The sequence below is a fragment of the Glycine soja genome, chromosome 11 (assembly GCF_004193775.1).
Source record: "Glycine soja cultivar W05 chromosome 11, ASM419377v2, whole genome shotgun sequence".
In the NCBI taxonomy this organism is placed as follows: Eukaryota; Viridiplantae; Streptophyta; class Magnoliopsida; order Fabales; family Fabaceae; genus Glycine; species Glycine soja.
This window is the reverse complement of record NC_041012.1, coordinates 47,184,729-47,205,497: the sequence shown is the minus strand read 5'-3', so window position 1 is coordinate 47,205,497 and position 20,769 is coordinate 47,184,729. Positions and strand designations below refer to the sequence as shown.

At 32.7% G+C, this 20,769-nt stretch overlaps 1 protein-coding gene across 2 annotated transcripts; it reads left to right on the top strand.

Moving 5' to 3' along the window:
- The first annotated feature begins 390 nt into the window (after positions 1 to 390).
- Positions 391 to 19,156, top strand: LOC114376080 (two pore calcium channel protein 1B-like). Of its 2 annotated transcripts, none has more exons than XR_003658902.1 (24): positions 391 to 932; positions 1,939 to 2,082; positions 2,206 to 2,313; positions 3,024 to 3,119; positions 4,118 to 4,248; positions 5,165 to 5,225; positions 5,437 to 5,603; positions 5,715 to 5,820; positions 6,019 to 6,096; positions 7,530 to 7,591; positions 9,197 to 9,269; positions 9,369 to 9,434; positions 9,544 to 9,684; positions 10,574 to 10,631; positions 11,411 to 11,518; positions 11,853 to 11,919; positions 14,512 to 14,680; positions 14,824 to 14,888; positions 15,453 to 15,543; positions 16,270 to 16,372; positions 16,926 to 17,003; positions 18,143 to 18,180; positions 18,482 to 18,590; positions 18,708 to 19,156. XR_003658902.1 is itself a non-coding variant. In XM_028333999.1 (24 exons), the coding sequence occupies exons 1-23, from the start codon at positions 807 to 809 to the stop codon at positions 18,576 to 18,578; spliced, it is 2,217 nt and encodes a 738-aa protein (XP_028189800.1). In that variant the 5' UTR covers positions 394 to 806; the 3' UTR covers positions 18,579 to 18,590; positions 18,708 to 19,156. The 2 variants fall into 2 exon arrangements, 1 of the variants encoding a protein (XP_028189800.1); XM_028333999.1 differs by having other exon boundaries at positions 394 to 932; positions 16,286 to 16,372.
- The last annotated feature ends 1,613 nt before the right edge of the window (positions 19,157 to 20,769 follow it).

Below are 20,769 nucleotides of genomic sequence, written 5' to 3'. Positions count from 1 at the left end.
TCATGCGTGCGACATCCAATGATATGTTTGGAACACTTGTCTCTATTGAGCAAATTACACCCAATCCACTATCACAATGACGCCAGGCATTCTGATAAGGAGAGACATAAAACAATTCTTAATTCTCTTAAATAAAAGACGAACTTATAATTAGTACTACTACTTAATAAAATCAAGGATCTGCCAAATTAGTGTTCTAACATATTTATTATAAAAATCAAAATTATAAAAAAAAACGCAAAGAAAATCGTAAAAAACGTAATTTTATACATTTTTTTATTCAACCAGTTTGAATGGAATAGTATTAGCATCTGCCTAAAATCAATAATAAAAATTCAGGTTTGTGTAATAAATATACTAGCAATCAAAATTCAAACGTGGTAGTAAATGGGCAAAACAAAAAGGACAGGGAAGGTGTGAATTGAAAGAAGGTGGCAGGCACGGTCTTTGACTTTGCAATGTAGAATATCCAGTGTTGAAGCAGGCACGCGATACGTGGAATAATCGTGGACAGCTTGGATCGGAATCAAGGGTGTGATGTGGTCACACCCCAATCACATCACAATCATCACTTGGTTTCTCGATATACTCAAAGAATAGCACTGGTGTATGCAGGATCTTCCTTTCCATATGGTCGTTATTTCGTGTGCAAAGAGCGTGATCCCAAAGCATTCTTCAACTGGATGAGGATCATAAATAGTAGTAGCAGCATATTCAAGATGACATAGTTGTAATAATAGTGTTTTCAGCGCGCATCACTCTTTCTTTCGCTTTCTCTCTCTTCCTCGTTCGCTTCTCTCCCCGAAATGGAGCAGTCTCTGCTGAGAGGCGAAAGCAGTGACCAGAGTAACCGGTCGCGGGGAATATTCCGGCGCTCCGATGCTATCACCTACGGCTCCAACTACGAGAAAGCCGCTGCGTTCATCGATCTGGTTCGTTCACGTTCCTCTTTTGCCTTTTCCCCAAGCTATTTCTGTGAACTCATAGTGACGATATTGTCTTTTGCAAACTGTTTATTATTATGCTTTAATTTAGCTGTTAACTGTTTTGCTTTGCAATTGCGAGCGAGTTTAGTATCAGGCATTGTGCCGGAATCGATTATTGAACTTAGATAACTAGATCTTGTTGTTAATTTGCTTGTTACTGTAATTTATGAATGAAATCTGTGTCCGAATTTCTGTGACGGACTCGTTATTGAAAACATCTTAAGAAATCGCCAATTGAATCTGTTTTGGCGACAATGTCAGTGTTATTTTTGAAGTAGAATCGCATCTTCTCTCAAGTTTTAGCTTGTCTGATTCCGCATTTGAAACCTCACTTACGCGCGTCAACTTGAAGCTACAATTTGTAGCTTCTGCATCCTTTAACTGTATTTGACACAATTTTGTGATAGCATTTTTGGAAATACGCTGAAAATAGGAGATTCACGTTTGAGATGTAGAGGCTATAACTATTAATTTCTGAAAGTCACATTTGAAACGTGGAAAATCACATCCGGAACATGAAACCAAATATGAAACATTTTGCATGAAGCAAAACCAAACACACAGTTTTGTCAGCGTCCTTCGAATTTGGAAAGTCTTGAATTATAGGGGAAGTGGTTCTGTATGTTGAAGGTAGTGTCATTGTTAATATTGCTGGTTCGTAATTCAAGAGCTACAAATTTACGAAGGATATTTGTTTTGAGGGAGATGAATAGAAGTAGGAGATGTCAAAATGAAGAGGAAGATGAAAAATATCAAAAGTAGACGAAGTAAAGTTAAAAAAAAAAACACGTTTCTCTGGGTGGGTAATGATGCTTTCTGGTGATATAATTAACTGAATTATTTCTTGCATATATTCTACTAGCTTCCCCCTTACATTGATATATATTTATTCATGTACTTTCTTTCGGGTCAGTTAACTGCTTGTTTTTCTGGTTGGAAATGCTTTATACAGGCTGAAGATGGTGTTGGTCTCCCTGAGGAAATTCTCGACTCACCAAACTTCCAAAATTACATAAGATTTTACTTTATATTCAATAAATGCAATCTAATCTGGTCTCTTAGTTATTTTGCTTTGATAGTCCTGAATTTCCTGGAGGTTAGTAGTGACAAGCTCCTTATGAACTTTACTTCCTGTTAATTTTATTTGAGGCTTTCAGGCTAAAGAAAATGAAAATAAAATAGAAAGAAGGTATTTCATAATTTACTTTACTTGGTACAGAAACCTCTATGGTGTAAAAAGCTTACCACAAATTCCTGCAACGATAGAGAGTATTTCTATTTGGGACAATTGCCATATCTAACTGATGCAGAATGTCTTATTTATGAGGTAAGAGTTCAGTGCTTCAGACACCATTACTTTTTATTGGGTAAATTATTGACGAACCTTTTAGTTGTTGTTGTCACTTTGAAAATGGTGATTACCTTTGGTAATATTTGTCAATCACAAGGTGAAATTAAGTTACTTATTTGGCTACATTTTGAAATTAAAGTGAAACAGCTAATACTACCTGTCTATGCCATTATCTTATTTACTTAAATGTCTCATTTTGGATATTTTGGTATGTTTAATTGTTAAGTAAGGATTCTGGGGTGATAAAGCAAGTGTAGGCTCCAAATTATCCTTCCACTGTGTACATGAAACATACTACATCATTTTGTTACTTTGATGTTTTTCTTTTGTTATTTATGCATATCTGCTGGGACTTTCTTTTTTCTTTGGTGCTTTGGTACTTGGTAGTAGTTGTTTCAATGGGATTTGTTATTTATGCACATCTGCAAAAACTTTTTCTCATTTTTTAGCCAATTTGGTTTGACGTGTCATTTTTTCCCTTCCTTTTAAGGAGGACTTCTTATCCTCTCATCAGGTGTACATTCTATCTTTCCTTTCTAAGAAGTTTTTCTTCTTTTATTAAGAAAAAATGGGAATGGTATGGGAATATTGGTGTGATCTGTGTGGGGTTGTTGAATTGTCCTTGTATTCATTTCTCAGCTATCTGTATAGTTTATTGCCTTACGTGAGCTTTTTCTGTGTAACAGGGAATAACTCTTGTTTTGCTAATCATACATACATTCTTCCCATTGTTATACGAAGGATCCCACACATATTGGAAAAATACTATTAATCAATTGAAGGTATGTTGCTTCAAGATCCTACTAAAGAATATAATACGGTAGGAGAAAACAAAGCTTTATCAGCTCTATATGTCAACAATGTTACTTTTGAGGACCAAATTTTGAACTAAGGATTTGGCCTTTGGAAGTTAGGGTTGCTCAAGACCTAACCTGTCCCAGGCAAAAGCTATCAGGGCCAGGTTTGGGTTCTGAAATTTAGACTTAACATAGTTTTCTGTCGGGATCAGGTCACACTTTGGGTTGACTTGGCTCGACCAAATGTTACATATTATTTGAAGAGATAATTTCTTGTGTAAATTAAGGATAAATTATAAAACTTCTTGACTTAAATTAATACATTATGCATAACATGATAGTGTTTTTACATTTGATACAATTATATGTTTATAAAATATTTGTTTACACACACATATTTTGAAACATCTCTAGTTTTAGTTCCGTTCTAAATTCTTAAGACACTGCCATGCATAATTTCTAAATTTGTACATTCCATATTTTGGGTCTGCCCTATCCTGACCAGATCACCAGTTGTTTTGGGCCAATATTGACCTGGTCCAATCCAGCCCATGGCACTCCTACTAGTTGGCTTTTCGATGTCCGGACTCCAAAGCTCCAAATTATTTCTCAAGAAGATTTTTTTTCTTCTCAATTTAAAGAATGGGTTGGTTATTGGTGTTAAATTTTCCATATGCATTCTAGAGGAGTAAAGATTCCTAATTCTCCTATTAAATTTGGAAGACAAATTAGTAGAATCAAACATAAATAAACGAGGTTCTAGTTGAGGGGCTTTTCTGTCAAGATTCCTAGGTGGAAGTTCCAGACAGTTCTAAAACCTTGAGTTCAGTTGAATTTTTGTTTTGGGGGTTGGTTAAGAGTAGATAATAAGTAAGAAGGCCTTTGAAAAAGAGGATATCCCTCACCCAAATTTCTTCATAAAATCTAATCCAAGGCACCCATATCTGTAGTTTACTAATAAATTAATTTGTTGGTATTTCCAGGTTTTCTCTCTATTAGTGCTTGTTGCTGATGTGCTGCTCTATGCCCTTTTCTTGTCTCCACTGGCTTTTGATTTTCTACCTTTCAGAATTGCACCTTATATCAGAGTTGTTCTTTTTGTTCTGAATATTAGGTATTGCCTGCCCTATCTCAACTTTTTGTTTTCCTTTGGAGTAAATATACTATTGCTGATTGTATCTTTTGGACCTGTGTTGAAATTTTTAATAATCATTGTTTTACTGCTTCAAATTTATAAACTCTAGTTATTATATTTGCACAAGACAGGACTGGAGGATAATTGAAGGGACAAAGATAGAATTGAGTAGGATATAACATATCTTTCATGTACTCTATCTGTTATGTTGATAATTAAATGTGCCCTTCCACCTAGTAGGTGTTGACTGGCAGCATGTACTGTTGTTTATGATATTGAAGATCCCTTGGCTATCAAACATTTTGGATTTTGGATATTGAAGAGGGTCTTTGTCAATATACATAAGAGTTTGCAGGGTAGATGTATTACAGAATAGAATTTTCCTCAGTGTCTAATTTTATAATTTGTTCTAGTGGGAGAGTCAGTTCAACTTTTTTCTGATATCAATTTTTAAAAAATTCCTGTTACTGAAAATTTTGTTTCTAAAATGGAGGGACATTTTTTACATGATCAGCACAAGAAATTGATCTGTTTTGTGGAGGCTTAGTGGGGAGCTAAAATCTCTGTTTTATGGAGACCAAGTGATCAAAAGTTTGATCCTTGCCACTTTAATTATTTAAACTATAATTTAGGACAAATTGTGCTTGTCTTGTACTTTTTACACACTTCAGTCCTTAAGGGCTTTCACCATTTCGTGTGAGGTGGCAGGTTAAGCTTTAGGTTGATTTGGTTCTCTTTTCAGAACTAACGTTTAATAATTTTTTATTTGATGTTACTTACAATGGTTCACATGTATTACAATTTGAAATTCTTGTATGTTCATTATTCAGCCAAAAGCAAAATTCTGTACAACCTATTTTTGATAGCCAAATTCTTCATTTGAACTTGATGTCAGGGAGCTACGAGAAACCATCACTATCTTGGTTGGGATGCTTGACACATACTTAAATGTCTTGGTTAGTTCACTTTCATGTTGTTCTCCTTGGCCTTGCTCTTTGTTGTTCCTGTTTGCAACTCTTACTATCTTACAACAATGTACATCAGTACATGCCATTTTACATTCAAAATTTATTTTCTTTCACTTGAATGCTACATTAGGATTATTTCAATTTGTTATAATCAACACTCTTATCAGACTGTGTGCTGTCAAATTCTCATGCATTGCAGGCTTTGTGGCTTCTGTTTCTTCTTTTTGCTAGTTGGGTGGCATATGTGTTTTTTGAGGATACAATACAGGGGAAAACAGTATTCACTTCCTATGGTACTACGTTGTATCAGCTATTTCTTTTATTTACCACATCCAATAATCCAGATGTTTGGGTTCCTGCATACAAGTAAGAGTTTGAATTTTATAGTTTGAATCTGCCTGTCTAGATGATTTTTGTTCTTTCTATTTGAGATATCATCAACCATCAATGCTCATAATTTTTTTTTTGGCTTTTAAGGTCGTCACGTTGGTATTGCCTGTTTTTCGTACTCTTTGTGCTGGTGGGAGTTTACTTTGTTACAAACTTGATCCTTGCTGTTGTTTATGACAGTTTCAAGAGTGAGGTAAATTTGTTCATACAATTACTTCTTTTTATATAGATCTAATGATGAAGTTAGGTGAAAGTATTGAACCTGTGTTGATCTTTTTCCTATTTAGCTACCCAACCTAGAATATATTAGAAGAGTTTTGATGTATATCAGGTACTCTAGGATGGGTATTCAAACAAATGACAACAATGCTCAAATATTCTTTTGTTGTAGCTTGTAAAACAAGTTTTTGAGAAGGATCGTTTGAGAAGAACTATGTTGGACAAAGCTTTTGATCTCTTGGATACGCATGTAAGTGTAATTTTCCATGTTTTAGTTGACTATTCCGTTGTCAGACATAGCTACCGCGCAGATGTCAAAACAACTATGTTTTATTTTTTCAATGATTTTGATATGTGATTAGTGATAGCTATAAGAGCATGAAAGTTCTTTATTTTCCCTTATTTCTTCTGGTGGGCTTTGCTTTTATATTCTTTGATATCCAGTAGAAAATTTGTTTTTACTCCCTTTATGTTAAAAGAGAAGAAATATAATATTATTCACACACACACACGCACACACACACGCATATAAGAAGTTCATGGGAGAATAAATTAAATTTATGAAATTAAGATTGACCTTTATCTTTAATAACAACATAATGTTCAATCTTTCTGGTGAGGAGGACCAAATTGTGCATCAGTTGTAGTATATGCAATAACTGAGAAATGTCTCAAGGAGGTTACAACTTGTAAACTGATAACTGTAAATGCTCTCAAGTTTCATTTTAAATGACATGAAAATTAGAGGCATTTATTTGATTTCTACCCATTCCAACTCTGAATAAAATATCATGAGAGATTTTAAAGTGATTTGAAACTTGACTCTTTATATTTGTTATTGTTCAGAGGAGTGAATTCTGGTTTAGATTATAAAATACAAAGAATAAAAGGAGTAAATGCTTTTTTTTCTTTAGTTGATCGAGAAATTAAACATTGTCTGAAAATATTCTTTTTTTTATCTCAGAAGTCAGGATATTTTGTCTGATGTGTGATGACTGATGAGTATCAAGTTGGAATTTACTTTTCTCTTTCAAAGAACCACTGAAATTATAACTATAAATCGTTGAGAGAAGACTGAGGAAATGTTTTGAGCAAACGATCACTCTGGTCCCTGAATTTGAAGGGCATTGTCATATTAGTCCATGGTAGTTGATTCAAATTGTGAATCAAAGGACCTATTTTCCGAATCATGAATCAAATCGTATCTGAATCGTGAGATTCATGATCAATAAAATATAGTATATGCAACTAACAAAGACATAAAAGCACAAATTCATGAAGGAATCAAAATGTAGATGTTTTACGTGTGAGGACTAAAATGAAAAAAAAAAATATCAAGTGTAATGACCAAATTTTTAATTTAACCTTACTAAAATGATAATTGTTTAGATGCTAATGTCTCTACTATTAAATTGATCATGTGTGCTTGCATGCCTATAGTACTCAATATGGTGTTAAATGAGACTATGCTATTAGTATAGCATCAGGAATAAACATTGTTCTAAATAAAGATTTCATTCTATTATATGAGGATGAAAGTAATTGTTCTTATTCAGGTCTTCTTTTGTTCTGAATTTATGACTGCATCTATTGATTCTTTTTCTCTGCTATAGGTTTCTTTTGTGACTGAGCTACTTATTTCTATTGATTCTAAAGCTGTTTGAGATTGTTTTGTGGTCACAGAAAGTTAGTAGTCTCAACAAAAATCAATGCATTAGGCTCTTTGAGGAGCTGAACAAGTACAGGTATTACTTTATTCCCTGATGTCCATTATGCTTTCAGATTTATCATATTATTAGTTTGCCTCTTGCTCATAATGATATTGGAACTATCAGAATCAGTTTGGTATTTGTGAAAATTTATATGTATTTCTAGATAAGAATGAGGAATCTGTCAGATTTTCATGTCTCACCCTTTTATAGGCTCTGTTAATCTTTTTTCTAAACTTGGAAAGCACATGCATAGAGGGTTTTCCAGAATAGCATAGTTTTAGTTGATATATGTATGTCTTCAGTATTTAACACATGTTAGTTTGCCAAGATGGGTAAACTGGGCATCAAGGCTTTGAGGAAAATTAGGAACATTGAAGTTTTCTGTTAGCTTCCCATGCAAATTACTAGGATGACAGCTAGCAGATCGAACCCTTATTTTAAGCAAATCTTACATTGTCTAAGGCTAGAGAAATTCCATGGTTGATTTGGTTACGTTGCAATTGTTGAAGCATGTTGGAAAAACTACCTAAATTGTGGCCACCGGTAGATAGAGGGAGTGTTTTGAAAGTCCCTCATGACGAGTAACTGTGGGCAAAAAGGGACATGTTGAAGTCTCACATCTACTAAAGATAGTGCTGAGATAAACTATATAAGTGAGGAGTAATCCTCACCTTACAAGCCGGTTTTGTAAGGTCGAGTTAGACTCATAACTCATTTTCTAACAAAGTACAAGTGCAAGTAAGAAGTCTCACATTAGATAGAAATGGACATGTTGAACAACATATAAGTGGCAAGGACATATTTATATTAGATGTAGTGTCAAGTTCACTTAAGTGGTTTTTTCATGACCAATTGATAAAAATCTTCTTGGTGTTTTATCCCCATTGTATTCCATATCAAGTGATATCAGAGTCGATGGTGTGACTTGGTGACCGACTCGGACGAGTATTGGGGCAAAGCATACCATGTGAAAGAGATCCCCTCGAGAGGGAGATTGTTGGGATGCAAGTGTGAGTAAAACTTCTCACATTGGATAGGGCTGGACATGTTGAGCAACTAATAAATGGCAAGGACCCATATACCTAATGCCTTAAGGTTTTGAGTTGGATGTGGTGTCAAGTTAACTTGTGTGGATTGCTTGTGGCTGATTCATGAAGATTTTCACTGTGTTTTACTCCCTTGTATTTCCTAATAGTAATATTTCTTTCCCTTTTCCCATTATTCCCTCTCTTGAGTCAAACATGTGCATACAGCACTTCGTATCAATCACAAAATATGTTGTAAAACAACAATTTTTGGTTTAATGATTACGAGAAGAAGATGCTCTGCCTAAATGATGTATTGCTTGATTTGTTTCCATTTCAACTTCATAGTATTGCTGATGAAATTTAAAGAGTTACTCAGTAAGCCACTTGTTTGGCTTTCTGTATATTTGTTAGTAGTGCTGCTTATAGCTTGTCACAGTGGCTTCTGTTTTGGTTAAATGGTAATGAATTTTGTTTTCTTGGTAAACTGGCACTACATATTTTGTGATGCTAGAAGTATCAGTTATTTCACTTGTGGTTCTCAACTTGTAGCTTTCCATTATCTTCCTCCCACTTTATGAAGGTTGAAGCATAAATTTTGTGTTTTCTTTAGGACTTTGCCAAAAATCTCTCGGGAAGACTTTGAATTAATATTTGATGAGCTCGATGATAGTCATGATATAAAGGTAATATTTGTTCTTTTGTGTTTTGGCTATCTTTTATGCACATACTGATGTTTATGTGTGTAGATGCATGTTTTAATGTAAATATATTTTTTCTTTCAGATTAACAAGGATGAATTTGCAGATATTTGCAATGCCATTGCTTTAAAATTTCAGAAGGAAGATGTTGTAAGTTCAAAGACTCCAAATTTAAAATATTTGGAAGTTCATCTAGGTGTACTGTAACTAGGAAGGTGAAGATTTGTAGCTTCTGTAATACTTTCCAATTTGGTTGCAGATGTCTTACTTTGAGTATTTAGCATTCTACCATTCACCCAGCTCAAAGAGATTAAAAGAATTTGTGAGGAGTCCTATGTTTGGATACCTAGTGTCCTTTGTTCTCGTGATAAATCTGGTTGCTGTTATTATTGAGACAACGGTATGGCATGCTTTCCCTGCTAAGCAATTTATTAATTCATGTTAACCGCAGCCTGTTGTTTCGCTTGATGTGACTATATATGTTAAATATACTTGCATTTTTCAATAATGTGGTATGTAGGTGCTATTTTTCTTAAAAATCAGTAAGAATGGTGTTTAATGAATTCATTATGTACTGCAGCTTTAAGTAAAGCCACAGTTCAAATGGATGATTGTTCTACTGATAGCCTGATATCAATCCTAACTTTTTTTCCAGCTTTAGTGGTCATGTGAATATTGTGAATTTTTCTATTCTCTAGTCCTCACACAAATATCAGCGTCCATGAACAAAAATGTTGAATAAGAAGCTTAAGCTGTTGTGTCTATTCAAGACAGTTTATTTTGGATAAAAGAATTAATTCATTAAAGAGAGGAAATATTAGTCTCAAAAAACATTTTCATGTGTAACGCTACTGCATCTGTAATTTTGCCATAAATTTTTGGTAACTTTTTATCTCTTGCTTCTTTTTTTATTACACCATCATTTAACTGTGATATTCAGGTAGATTATATTTGATAAATTTAGTAGTAGCTTATATGGACTCTGGAAACTAAAGAACTGATGGTTTGAATGAAATTAGCAAATGTTGTCTAAGTATGTTTATGAAAGATAATGACACTCTTAATAGATATACAAAATGCACCTTGGTCTTGTGATTTTGAAGCATGAGATTATATTCTATAGCAGATTCTGTTTTGGGGTGTGTGTGTCTGTGCTTGCAAGCATGTGCACAAATGTGTAAAGGCCTCATCTTGTTTTTTCCTAGCTTATGTATGTCGTTATGACTCAAACTTTTGAAGGCATATGTGTATGTACATGTTGATAATTTTGTATTAATTTACAATTCCAGCTTGATATAGAAAACAATTCTGCTCAAAAGGCGTGGCAAGTGGTTGAGTTCGTTTTCGGTAAGGCATCCAAACACTGTATTTTCTTGTTATATCTTAATGTTACAGTGTGAATTCCTTTTTGTACTGTACAAAATATTGCCAATTCTTTAAGCAAAAAATCTTTTCTGATAGCTTGAAGTGAGCAGTTAAGCTCTCCAGACAAAGTTTCTCTGTTTCACTATTTTCATATGCAGAAACAATTTTAAGTATAATTAATTAATTGTATCATTTTGAATATTTAAGTATGAGTTTCATATTAGTGGCAAGAGATATTTAAGAGGCAGGATCTTCAGTATAGTATGGCTTTTTCAAAATTACAGAGTTAATAAAAGACTAGAGAAAATAACGAATTCCAAATTTTGTTGATTGATAACAATGAACTATTTTTTATTGGTTTGGCATACCAAATACTTATGATTTCTGATATAGAATGATGTGTTTTAATATTATTATTTATTTAAAAGTAAAATATGTGAGACAAGGTGAGAAAAAAAGTTAGGATTAGAAGGGGGTTGATAAGAGATATGGGTTCTGAAGTACTGATGGAAAAATGACGACTGGCATGTAGAAATAACTGTAAAAGAAAGTGATGTGAAGGGTTGAGAACTGAGACTATTTTAAATCCTAGTTAATTAATTCCCTTGGTAGTTGGAGATGAAACATCCTTTTATGGAAGAAATGAGCATTCCAAGGTCAAATTACTTGAAAACTAGATAGAGCAAATCTCTCTAACCAATTTAAAATAATTTGTTAAATGCTCTTACTCTCTTAGCTGATCATTCCTTGCTGTTTTTCAGGGTGGATATATGTAATAGAAATGGTTTTAAAGATTTATGCATTTGGATTTGAGAACTATTGGCGAGATGGTCAAAATCGCTTTGATTTTATTGTCACAGTGATAATTGGTAACTAATTTATGCCACTTGTTATTTTCTGTTCTTTAAACAACATATGGTTGAATGCATGCAATTTCTTCTTTTGCCTTTCCCATGAAAAAAGGTATATTTGCAGTTTGGTCTAGTTCAGTTAGAATACAACTTAAATCTGATCCAATCAGATAAAAAGCAGTTTGGATTAGATTGGATTGTTGCTGCTGTATAATCTTAGGTGTCTAGAAGCTGCTATTCTAGTTCATAATGTGTTGCATTCAATTTAGGCCCAAGAATTGTATTTTATATGGAAACTCCAGTTTTTAAGGTCATGCTATGTTGCACTGATTGATAATTCTAAATTTTGCAGCCATTGGAGAAACTGTAACTTTTGCTGTAGCTGATGATGATCTTCCTTTCATCTCAAATGGAGAATGGTATGAACTTTTACTATGAATGTTCATATGTTTCATATTTCTGTTTTTGGTTCATAATTCCAAATTACTGCATGAACATAATGCTTAATGTTACGCATTTTGGGATTTATTTCACCAAACACTCTTTCAGTCACTTTAGTGGTCTATTTCCATTTCAGATGTGAGATTCAATTATTATTACTGAGTTTGTTGAAGATCTCACATTGACTAGTGATATGGCCAAATTAAAGTATATAAGTGAGAGACAACCCTCACCTTATAAGCCAATTTTGTAGGGTTGAGTTAGGTTCAAACCCACATTCTAAGAGAGTTATTGACTAATGTTAGAGAATATTAAAGATGGATTTGTGCATTTACTAAAATTGAAGCTTTAAACAATTTCTATTATTAGTTTAATACCATATAAAACATATAAAGCTGAATATTGGACTCATCTTTTGTCCATTTGTCAAATAGTGTGAATTTTAAATGGTATGACAATATATGTTAAAACATTTAAACTTGGAGTTTTTTTTTGTTGAAAAGTTTTCATATCTTGATTTTTTTTATCATGATTGTGTGGCGTTGAGCTGTTATAATTCTATGGTTTTTCACTTAATTATACAGATTTGATTTGTAACTGTCTTTCCTTTATTTGGATAGATAATTAGGATATCTAGATTTATTCATATAGTTTGGCTTTATTCTGGGAAACTAATTATGAGCCTTAGTTTATAAAATGTATATACTTATTATACAAAGAACTATTCAAAAATAAGATTCCTGATTATTCCTTTCAACTTGCTATAGATATTCCAATTTGAGAGTCTTTTTTTTTCTTCTGCATCGGCCTTAATTTCTTAGTAATCCTTGGTGCCCAGCCTCTATTGTGAGCCAGAACAGCCTTCATTGCAGGTCCCGTTTCTTCCTTTGACTCACCATCAATGTGCACCCGTACTCCATAGAAATCTTGCCTGAGTCAAGCCACCAGCCACCACTGAAACCCCTGACTGGCAATCTATCAGAGACAACCCACCAGAGAGGGCAACCAATCTATAAACCTAATATGAACTAGGAACCAACATTTGGAATAATAATACCCCGGAATTATAAGGGGTACTTTGTAAGGCTGTAAACAGTTCAAATTTTTGAAAAAATTGAACCAAACCGAACCAAATCCCTTTGTGAAAATGGATTGCTAAACCAAACTGTTTTTTTTTATAAAGTGGATCAGTTTGTTTTTTCCAAATGGTTCAGTGTTTTTCTGGGTTCGGCTTGGTTCAGTTTAGTTATCTATTTCACACTCATATATGATTCGGCTTGTTCAATTAACCAAACCAAATGGTTTTTATAAAGCAGTTAAATTCGGCTTTTCCTCAAAATGGCTTTGTTTTTTGTAAAATTGTTCAGTTTGGTTTTGGATTAGTTCAATTCGATTTTTTTTTTTTTTGCACACCACCACACCTCTTACTTTGCCCATGTATCCTATTCCTAATGTTCATCCACTAATTTTATTTTATTTTCCAAACTTCATCTTCTAAGCTGTGCAGCACGAACTTTGGACACGACACGGACACTCTAACAATGCTAATGTCTAAAATATAGGACACGGGGACACATCATACACACACAATGAGAAAACTCTAATAAAAGGAAATATAAGTTCTATAACAAAATATCTAAATTGATAACAAGCCTCAACAAAGGGCTAGAGACATTATTTTTGGTACTACTTTGTATTATATTTTATGTATTTTTTCTAAAAGTTAAAAAGTGAATAATTTTTAATAATATTAATGTGGATCCGAAGGTGTTGGTTTGAGTGTTTGAGCTACGTAAAGATGTCGGCTTAAATATCCAAGCTAACAAAAAATAGTTTTTAATTGGACACTCGATTAAAAGGGCTAGACATGTGTTAGACAAGTGTCAGTGTTGATGTCAGAAATGTGCCCGATACAACGACGCTTCGAACAAGAGAAGTGTTAGTGCTTCATAGGTTCTAAGTGTCCAGTCCTCACACGTGGGGGTGTTGGTAGGATTCCACACCAGCTGGGTATTTGAACAAAGTATCCCTTATATATGTTGAACAATCCCCCCTCTTTGAGTTTACTTTTGGGTTTGAGTTAAGCTTAATCCATTCTTAATTCTAATTATGTCGGTATTTATGTTGCTTTCATTATCATAGTCACGAATTAAATATAATTTTCCATGGCATCATTATTATCTTATGGGAAAGAGGCATTGTTTTCAGGTTCTCATTATTGATCCAACTCTAACACTAATTTCTCATTGTGGATTATCGTTATTATTATTTGTGCTTTCCTTAAAGGACATGGTTTGTCTAAATGTAATAGATGCTAATGTTAACCTATGTATTTTGGTGTGCCATATCAAGTTTCATTTTCTTTAAAAAAAAATAGGATGTAGCAATTCTTAAAGTTAGAATTTAAGAAAAAGAAAAGTTTGATATAGGATCCATTTTCTTTACTAGCACGTCTGAAAGATAGTATATTCATTTGAAGATGGGAAGTTGTGCCAATAATGTTTGGCCATTGGTTTTGTAGCATTTATTTGAAGATGCTATTACACATTGCTTTCCCTGTCCCCTTACAGGATTCGTTACCTTCTTCTTGCAAGAATGTTGAGATTAATAAGGATCCTAATGTATGTCAAGCGATACCGAGCCTTTGTGGCAACTTTCTTGACTCTCATACCAAGTTTGATGCCATACCTAGGGATCATATTTTGTACCTTGTGTATTTATTGTTCAATTGGTGTACAGGTGAGTGAAATGCTAGTAGTGGTTGGTTGATCATTTTCTACATAGATTTACAAGTTAAATTGAGGATTTATTTTCCTTTTCTATGCCAATGATCCAATTCTTTTTTCTAATAAAGTTTCTTCTCTTCTACTTTGTATGTGCAGATTTTTGGTGGAATCGTTAATGCTGGAAACCCCGAATTGGAATTAACAGCTCTTGCTGAAAATGAGTATCCTTTGATAATCTATAAAATTGTCTCCTTTAAGCCTGTCATGGTTGGTTTGATCCAGTAATAGTTACTCCCTCCGGTCTCTATTATAAGCAACAAAAGTCACTTATTTTTTGGTCTCAAATATAAGCAAAAGTTAACTAACTTTGCCTTATTTTATGAGACTATCTTCAAAATGTCCTTCATTTAATAGGGCCAAAGACTTTTTAATGCTTGATATTAAGTTCCAACGAAGGGCAGTTTAGGGAAAAAAAAGCTTATTTTTGTTGTGGGATTAACAGAATTTAATGAAATTAACTAATTTCTTGATAAGTGTGAAATCAATTTTTTTTTTTGCTTATAATAGAGACCGGGGGGAGTTTGTATCTTCCTTCACACCTGAGCAAATTTGAAGCTCATATTTTCATTATGTTCACTAAACATGGCATTTTTTCTTGAGGGTGAAGGTGGGGTTTGGTCAACATCCTGGTGTGAATTTAAATCTTGGCATATATATTGCTTCTGAAATGGAACCATTTCTAGGGTATATATTGTTCTTGGAGTATCATTCTTGACAGAAAATAGCTATTTGGTTTTCAATTTCAATGATTACCCAAATGGAATTGTGACACTTTTCAATTTTCTTGTCACGGCAACCTGGGACGAAGTTATGACGGTATGTGCTCTGTCACCTATCCTTTTTTACTTGCAATGTGATCTTTTGGTTTTTCATAATGGAATAAGTCTATTAGTTGTTGCACTGGCGGCCATTGTTATGCGATATATATTCCTAAGTTTGCATAACAATTTGTCTCGGTTAGTTTTCTGGTCCCGGTAGTATTTTATTGAAAATCAATAACAACAAAGCCTTATCTCACTAGGTGAAGTCGGCTACATGGATCACTAGACGTCATTTGGCTTGGTTAAAGACTAATGTTATCCTTTGACCTCTTCCTGCAATGTTCTTCTTGGCCTCTCTCTCCTCTTCTTCATAGGACTAAAAATAATATGCCAAATATTTGAATTTAATAAATTTAATTCATCAGTAGGTCCCTGAATTTTTGGGAATGTTTAATTAAACTAAAAAAAATTGTAATTATGACCTTGATTTAGTAAAATTTTTGCAATTGAGTCCCTGGAGTTTGTTTATGGCAGCATGAAACTATAAGAAAAATAACAAATTTGTGCATTGTTCATTCGGTGCTGGGTTGTTTGTAAAGCACTATTATTGAAATTAACAACAATCTAAAATACGTATAAATTACTTGCTGCATTTGAGTAGTGTCATATTATAGGATGTTTATTCACTTCCGTTAGTTGTTGCAATCAATTGTTATATGAAATCTTTATCTACGTTATTGTCAAATTATGACTTCAATATGCACTTACCTCATAGATTCAGTGGTTTTCTGTTTCAGAGCTACAAGGAATTAACTGGGACTTCTTGGACTTATTTGTACTTCATTAGCTTCTACTTAATTACTGTTTTGCTGCTTTTGAACTTGGTATGGTTTACTCTGTCCTTATTTGATGCATTATAATTCCATTGTCAATTTTATGGAATACAAATTTTATCTCAGGAATGAAAACATTGTGAAGTTACAGTGTTTCTCATATGGACATGCACAATTCTAATTCTTTACAATTAATACAACTTCTAAAATTTATTTAATAGAAAACAGTAATAAGAAATCTTTTTGTTGAGATCCCACTTAATAACTTATAAAGGCTCAAGACAATTCTTACCTCATGAGCTAGTTTCTAGGATTGAGTTAGGCCCAACCCAAACTCAAGATTGCATATTATGGATCTGATATTGAGCCACCTGAACAGTCCAAAAATCTACATGACTCCACAACTCTTCCAATATCAACTTAGGCAATTCTTTCCTCATGAGCTAACTTATGGGGTTGAGTTAGGCCCAACCCAAACTAAAAAATATTTTTATGAAGGGAATGAAATTGCCTGGATTTTTATACCACAGCCTAAATTGTACCGTCTTAACACATTGTTTATGTTTAATAAGTTAGAAATGATCCTGCCTTTCCTGCATTTCAGATTATTGCTTTTGTCTTGGAGGCATTCTTTGCCGAAATGGAACTTGAGTCATCAGAAACTTGTGAAGGAAATGGCAAGGTTTGTATTTAATCATGAACTCTTACCAATAAGGAATTATAAATTGCGGAGTCTTTTAAACAGCCATGTTTAAGCATTAACTAATAAATGATATGTAGTTCAGTTAGAAAATAAAATTTTAAACGGTTGCACCTAATTGTAGAGTGTTTCATATCAAATGCAATGATTGGAAACAAATACTGTAACCTTTGTAATTCTTATCATGTTTTTAAATCAGTGATTACTTCTTACTACTCCTGGAAAATAGCAAACTTATTTTTCATTGTTAGTTGTGACGAAAAAAAAATCAGCACTTGTGAGTAAAGATACTCACACATGACCACTGACTCCTCTGTCAGCCACATGAAAACAAACTGAGCTTCACTGCAACTTTTTCTGAATTGCTGTAATTATCCTCATGCCTCACCATATGCAACAATCATTATCCTAATATTATCGATGGATGTGTATGAAAGATGCTTTGTTAATTTTCGTGAATAATGGGTATCAATGAAACTTGAATTTGAACTCAGAATATTTTTACTCTTACTTGGATACTGCTTATTACTTGATTCTAAAGCAATGTCCACATTACAAACTTTCAGTGCTCCATAGATAATTTTGTACAGTCTCTTTTTAAATGTAAAAGTAACTTTTTGATTTCTACATGATTTGTTTCTAATGGGAACTGAGATCCAAGTAGTTTAGGAAGGACCCGTTGATGGAATATGAATTGGTGTCAATTATTATTTGGAGTGTGACAGAAAATGACTTATTTTGTGTACGTGATTCTGTAGTAGTTTTGTATTAGAAACTGCATGATAGTAGTTATTCATAGAAAATAACTGATGATTGTTATGTATTAGGATTATTTCTTATAGTAGGGAAAGTGTGTTGTTAACTTGTTATTTGCTGTTTGTGGGCAGAGAAACACTATTTGTAGGAGACTTTTGTCTTTAGAACAGCAAGTGTGTTGTTATGTTATATGTGATTTCTATGTTTAGTATTATACTTTATTGGTTTATTAATTGGTGTTTTATCAGTTTCTGATTGTTCTTAACGCCATTAGTACATACACGTTCAGATTGGTTGTTAACTTTACATAAATAGCTTTAACAAGATGTTCTAAATCTCACTCTATATTTGCCATCTCTGTGCAGGAAGTTGAAGGAGATAAATATCGAAAGCGATCTATTGGGTATGTATATAGCTGTCAATGTTTGTGTGCACAATAAGCTGCTTCTTTTATACTGATCAAAGACTAACTCATCCTAACAGGCTGCCTGAAACAAAAGCCCTTTGGCTTGAAGTGTATTCAACGCACAGGCCATTATACCTTGTGCCTAATTTAATTTTGAGGAATGAATTAATGATTGACTTCCTATCAACTTAATCATGATCTAATACCTTGTGAAAGACAAATTGAACCTAGAAGCTAATGTTAGTTGAAGTCAGATTGATGGTGGTCTTATACTCTTAACAATATTGGTTTGCTGCAGCACAAAAACACGAAGCCAGAGGGTTGATGCTCTTCTTCATCATATGCTGAGTGCTGAATTGTGTCAAAATGAGCCTTCCAGTACACAAACTTCATAAATCATTTTGCAGGTAAAACAGTTAAGCTTCACAATGCCATTCTGTAATCTTTGTTGTTTTATTTATTTTTAATACTAAAAAGTCGGGTGAGTTGAGTTCTGGGACTCATGTAATCTTTGTTGTTAACAGAATGCACGAAGGAGCCCACCTCATTCTGATCTTTCATGTGGTTTGCATCTCGTGTGGGTGTACCGTACGGTAGACAAGAGAGCATGCAAACATATAATAATTTGCATTTCCCTTGTTTGTGGAAAAAGCACGTTATCAATTCTGTGCTGAATGAAATTATTAAATCATAAAGTGGCAGGATGCTATATTCCACGGGACTACTAGATATCTGTCTTTTTTATTTGGTACATCGATATCTATCTTGTTAGTCTGTGTTGTAATGGCAACTTTTTTTTTTTAATCTGCCAGGGTTTGATTTTTGCATTTATATACTATCAATACAGTTTGGTAGCTGCGCAAACTGTTTGTAAGTTATCTTAACGTAGCTGTTTGGTGCAACCGTTCAAGGACATATGTGATATGTGCTTGGATTTGATTTTTCTTAAGTAAATAGTAATAATTTAGTAATATATATAGTGAGAAAGTAAACGTGGTTGTTGATTTAAAGTTAATTAAAATTATAAAATAAAAAATACTTTAATTAAATTAACTATTGATATATCTTTACTTTTTCAATTTATGCATTTGTTCGTTTTGGAGTAGTTGAACGCATTGTCCTCAAAAAAATAGTTAAGCAGTATAGGATTTGAACCTTGTCATGGTCGTGGACATCAAATCTAAGCCTTGGGAATCAGAATTCCTTCACTTTAGGAGTTTGGAATAATATGTATATTTATTTTTTTCATTTAATATTATTTTTATAAAGTAATATGAAGATTTATAAGATTTGTAAGCAAATATAATAATAGTAATAAGGACAAGTATAATACTTGAAGGTAGGAAGAAATTATGTCTAAAATTACAAAGAAAAATTCAAGTTTAAAATGCTAAGAATAAAATATTAAACTCAAATAAGAGAATGACTACATAAAAAGAGCCTAGAGTCTTGAATGTCACTCAAAGGCTTATCTGTGAGCTTTTAGATATTTTTAAGATTTGATAGTCTAAAAAATAAATAAATAGAAAATACATAATGCATTATATCCAAAACTATAAATTATAGTTCTAGAAATATATTTTCAGAATAGATATATTTATTTCTAGAAATATATTTTCGGAAAACAAAAGTGCTGTATATCTTCAAGGAAAAAGGATATAATGAATAATTGGGAAGTAGAATGGGGTTATGGGAGTGTACTTAGCAAAAAGGGGGATAAATAGCAAGAGCCAAAGATTTATTACCAGGGGTTTTATTTGCAACTGCAAGTATATCGGTCCACCAATTAAGCCGAAGCCCATGAGGAAAAGCCACAAAAATTTCAGGGGCACTGCTACTTACCAACAATTTCACAATTTTTCAATTCTACCCTTTCGTGAAAGGATAGGGATCAACTAATCCGTAAGCCTCACATGAATTAGCTTGAGACTTACGGATTAGTTGATCCGTATGAGGCCCAATCCAAAATATTTTTTTAAAAAAAATATGTGTTACAAATTAATTTAAAATTAATGATCCAAGTAAAAATTAAAACAGTAACTTTTAGGTTATTAGCACAATATTTTAACCAGTTAAACTAATAGGTCAATTATGTTTTAAAATAAATAATTTTGTTATACATAACACTAAAAATTTTAATGTATATTTAATACGCATGTAAATTTAAATAATAATTTTTGTGACAATTAATTTTGATATAACTCATAAATTATTTAATTTGTATATTTTTTATAAATAAAAAATATTTACTATTAAAAAATTTAATATATTAATAAATTAAAAAAACATATTTTTGAAAAAAAATACTTACAGATTACGTGATCCATATGAGTATGAGTTAATTCGTATGACTCATACGGATCACGTAATCATATGAGTTAATTCATATGGATTAAATGATTCGTAAGTATTTTTTTTTTCAAAAATATATAATTTTTAATTTATTAATAAATTAATTTTTTTAATAATAAATATTTTTTATTTATAAAAAATATATAAATTAAATAATTCGTATAAGTTATATCAAAATTAATTATCATAAAATTTATTATTTAAATTTATATGTACATTAAATATATATTAAAA